We start from the raw sequence: 3,860 nt of genomic DNA, 5'->3' as shown, positions 1-3,860 counted from the left end.
TTATGTTAAGTCTTGATATACTATGAAATGCCATGATGTATTATGATATTTTATGTTAGGTCATGATATGCTATGACATGTCATGATATGTTTTGAAATAAGAAAATCTATGATGCACAACCTTCCTGTGCCATGAGTTAGAAGCTATGTTATGTATGAAATGATATATAAGAATTATGTACGCATAACTACCGGGTTTAATATGTTATGAATAATGGAAGTAGTCTTACATTATTTTTTACTCAACGGTCGCTATTCCCCTCTAATATTCAGCAACAACCCGTTAGTGAGCGCTAGTCCGACCAGCAGGCCTAGCGGGTGTGCGAACCCACTTGGTGGGCACATATTTGCATGTGTGGGTTGTGTGTAGAGAAGTACTATACACCTAACTTAGTTCGAACCGAAAAACTGACTAAGAGAATGAAATGATGTTTTAAATGTTAGGTCCCCCATGTTGCATGTAATTCCATTCTCAACCCCAGCAATGGGGTTACTTTATGAGTATTTCTTAAAACACTCAAATCTTGTGTTATTCTTACATTTCAAGTAAAGGTAAGGCACCCATGTACGGGTGACGGAGGTGTTACGTTGAAAACAATATAACTTGTTTAGGGCAGTTATACTTTATTTATCTCCTCGACCTTAGGTTAGATTATGACATTGTTTTACTCTTTTCTCTGTTTTGTTTTCTAGTTTTTGGATACATGATTTATTCTCATTTTCATATGTTTTGGTTATTTAAAAATTTTATTCTTAACGTGTAAGTCTATGAAATCGTTTAAGAACTATTTAAAATGAATGTTCTTCGCATAAAAAAATCATATCATGCATATGGTAGCGAATCTATTTCAATAGAAAAATAAAATCGTTACAAACTAGGTATATAAACAAGCTTGTTAAATTATCACATGTATTAATAATTGGGTACGTCAATAATAGAATTTCTATTAAAAAAAATCATTAATGGATACGCATTAAAAAAGTTGTAATACTTGTATATGGATTCAATTGTATACAGATGAAGTGTAGGAATGATGTAAATATGTATCAAATATATGTATATCAATAATAGATGAAATGATATCAATAATAGATGAAACGTTATGAATAATACATAAATGAATATAACAACTTTAAGTATAACATTTATGAAGCGATAATAAAAGTTAAATTTCTTCAAAAATTTGTTAAAATTTTAAAATGTACTGGATTCAATTTTTAAAAGTTGATGGACAAAATTTAAGAGTGGATCGAATTTGAAGATGGAATAGTAACCCATGGATTGTAATAACATGATGAAATGTTTTTGTTATTTGTTTATTTATTTATTTATTATTATTATTATGTTATTTGGTTATTATTGGTAGATTGGTAATGCGTGGGTTCCATTATTATTCAGTAACATGCTTTGGATGACCAGATTCAATTTTTGATGTGCTGAATTTGAAGCCCAATCCCTTTCCCCCCTCTAAATTTGGAACATCAAATTCCATGGAATTTCAATCTCCAATTCTGTATCTTCCAAATCCCGCTCCCAATTCATCTCCAATTCCTCCCCCAATTCCTCTCCCATTCTAGTTCACGCACAGCAAACAAGGCCAATCGAATCCAATCGAATCAAATCTCTGTGATCTGCAATCATGGGATTCAAATCTCTCTTCTCCCTAAAGATCAAGAAATCCGATGCCTCCACCGACTCACCGCTTCCATCTACGCCGGTTCCCGTTCTCGGATCTCGGACGCCGTCTTTCAATTCCCGAGCGCAACTCGCGGACCTCCAGCAAGTATTCAAGAAATTCGATGTCAACGGCGACGGCAAGATCTGCTCCTCTGAACTCGGATCCATTATGCGGAGCCTCGGCCAGCCGGCCACCGAGGAGGAGATTCAGAGCATGATCGAGGAGGTGGATGCTGACGGCGACGGCTACATCGACCTCCACGAGTTCATCGAGCTCAACACCAAGGACGTGGATTCCGACGAGGTGCTCGCGAATCTGAAGGACGCGTTCTCTGTTTACGACATCGACGGAAACGGATCCATTACGGCGGAGGAATTGCAGGAGGTTTTGAAGAGCTTGGGCGACGAATGCTCCTTGGCGGATTGCCGGAAGATGATCACCGGCGTCGACAAAAACGGCGACGGTATGATTAGTTTCGATGAATTCAAAGTGATGATGATGGTGAGCGGCTCTCGATCCGGCTTCAATGCTTAATTAATGTAATGGTAATTCATAATTATGAGTAAATTAGGTATGTTGCTAACATTTTCCGTTGCTTTATTATATAATTAGGAATTATTTGCTTGTAATTGATTCTTTTTAATAGCATTAATTATGAATTAATAGAAAATTTTTAATACCATTAATGGCGTAGTTAGTTAGGAAGGAAGACCTATCATCTCCATTTAGAGTTCTCAAATTAGGTTTTTACTTTGGGAAAATTGTATCAAATTCATCCTATTAAAAATTAATTTAAGACTAAACTTTAATTGTTCTTCGATATGTCATTCCTATCATAGGTTTTGTTCATGTCACGTTTTTTTCAAAAAAATTTAATACCGCAAATACATTTAAAGAACCATCACGCAAATTGAAAGAGAATCTATATGTTTTTATGTTACTTCCTGAGATTGATGGTTTCTCTACCATACCTTAAACAGTGCCACCACACAAGGTTTTTACTTCTCCTCGCAGTTTTCATCCGAGATGAAATCAATTATGCAAAATGGAAATGAAATATGTATGTCCATGTCATAGTCCTTCACTAAGTGATATTGTATGTTCACGTCATAGTTCTCGAATAGTTCTTTAGTTGGAGGGATGCACAAGCTATAATCTTGTCATGTTGCATTAGCATACAACCACCCTTCATCGAGTCATCAATGTAGACCACAAAACCACCTTCCTTGTAAACACTAGGGTTGTGACCAATCTTCGCTCATCTTACATGTATCATTTGACGCAAAGGAGCTACCATTTGAGTTAAATGTGTTCAAGATGAAATGTGTTCAAGATGTGGCTACTTTGGAGAAGTCTCCAACAATGCATCAATAATACCTAGCTAATCTCAACAAACTTTGCACCTATGTGGCAATATTAAGATGAGGTCACTTGGTTTAAACTTTAGGTAAGTGTACCAACTGAGACATCAACTTTTGAAACTATATGATTAAAAAATATCTATTGTTTGAGCCAAGTATAGTTTAATTGCCTTTAGCATTGTCAAGACTTTCTTTAGGTGCATCTCATTCTCTTTGTATGTCCTAGAGTGAACCTAGATATCATATATGAATATGATCATAAGCGTGTCAAAAAAACTCTTTAATTTCATAGTTTATTAACCCTATGACGATTGCAAGTACATCAGCATGTGCGTAGTGAGATGTGATAGGAATGACATCCAATAAAATTGGAGAACACAATGACTCTATACAATTGGTCAAACAAGTGCATAGACCTATCTTTCTTCTTCGCAAATAAGATTAATGTAGCCTAAAGTGAGATATCGAGATGTATAAAATATTTCGCTCGTCTTGTAATTCCAATTTTATCTCCCTCAATTCTACTTGAGCCATATTGTGTTGAGCTTTAAGGTCGGACTTAATCCTACTTTCTACTCAATACTAAAATCTACTTTTCATATGAGAGGTACTTTTGGTAGGTCCTTGAAAAATACAGTTGGGAACTTAATTATTATCGGCATGGAAGGAACAGAAATCTCAATCCCTTTTGGTATCAGCTACACTAATTAGAAAGCCTCATGCTCCCTAACTGATTTCCAACATTTAGTGTGGACACCATTTGAAGGGTGCTCGCAACCCTAGTTGAATTGGAAGCTTACTCGTGATAGAGGTTCGAAGA

At 35.7% G+C, this 3,860-nt stretch overlaps 1 protein-coding gene across 1 annotated transcript; it reads left to right on the top strand.

The window, feature by feature from the left end:
- The first annotated feature begins 1,383 nt into the window (after positions 1-1,383).
- On the top strand, positions 1,384-2,356 carry LOC111445291 (probable calcium-binding protein CML25). Its single transcript, XM_023083583.1, has one exon. The coding sequence runs from the start codon at positions 1,641-1,643 to the stop codon at positions 2,211-2,213; it is 573 nt and encodes a 190-aa protein (XP_022939351.1). The 5' UTR covers positions 1,384-1,640; the 3' UTR covers positions 2,214-2,356.
- Positions 2,357-3,860: the final 1,504 nt, after the last annotated feature.

Source organism: Cucurbita moschata, unplaced genomic scaffold (assembly GCF_002738365.1).
Source record: "Cucurbita moschata cultivar Rifu unplaced genomic scaffold, Cmos_1.0 Cmo_Scf00007, whole genome shotgun sequence".
Taxonomy (NCBI): domain Eukaryota; kingdom Viridiplantae; phylum Streptophyta; class Magnoliopsida; order Cucurbitales; family Cucurbitaceae; genus Cucurbita; species Cucurbita moschata.
This window is presented reverse-complemented; position numbering and strand designations above follow the sequence as displayed.

Bases quoted from the DNA above. Each gene is read 5' to 3' on its own strand.
- LOC111445291 (XM_023083583.1), top strand. From the start codon at position 1,641: ATGGGATTCAAATCTCTCTTCTCCCTAAAGATCAAGAAATCCGATGCC.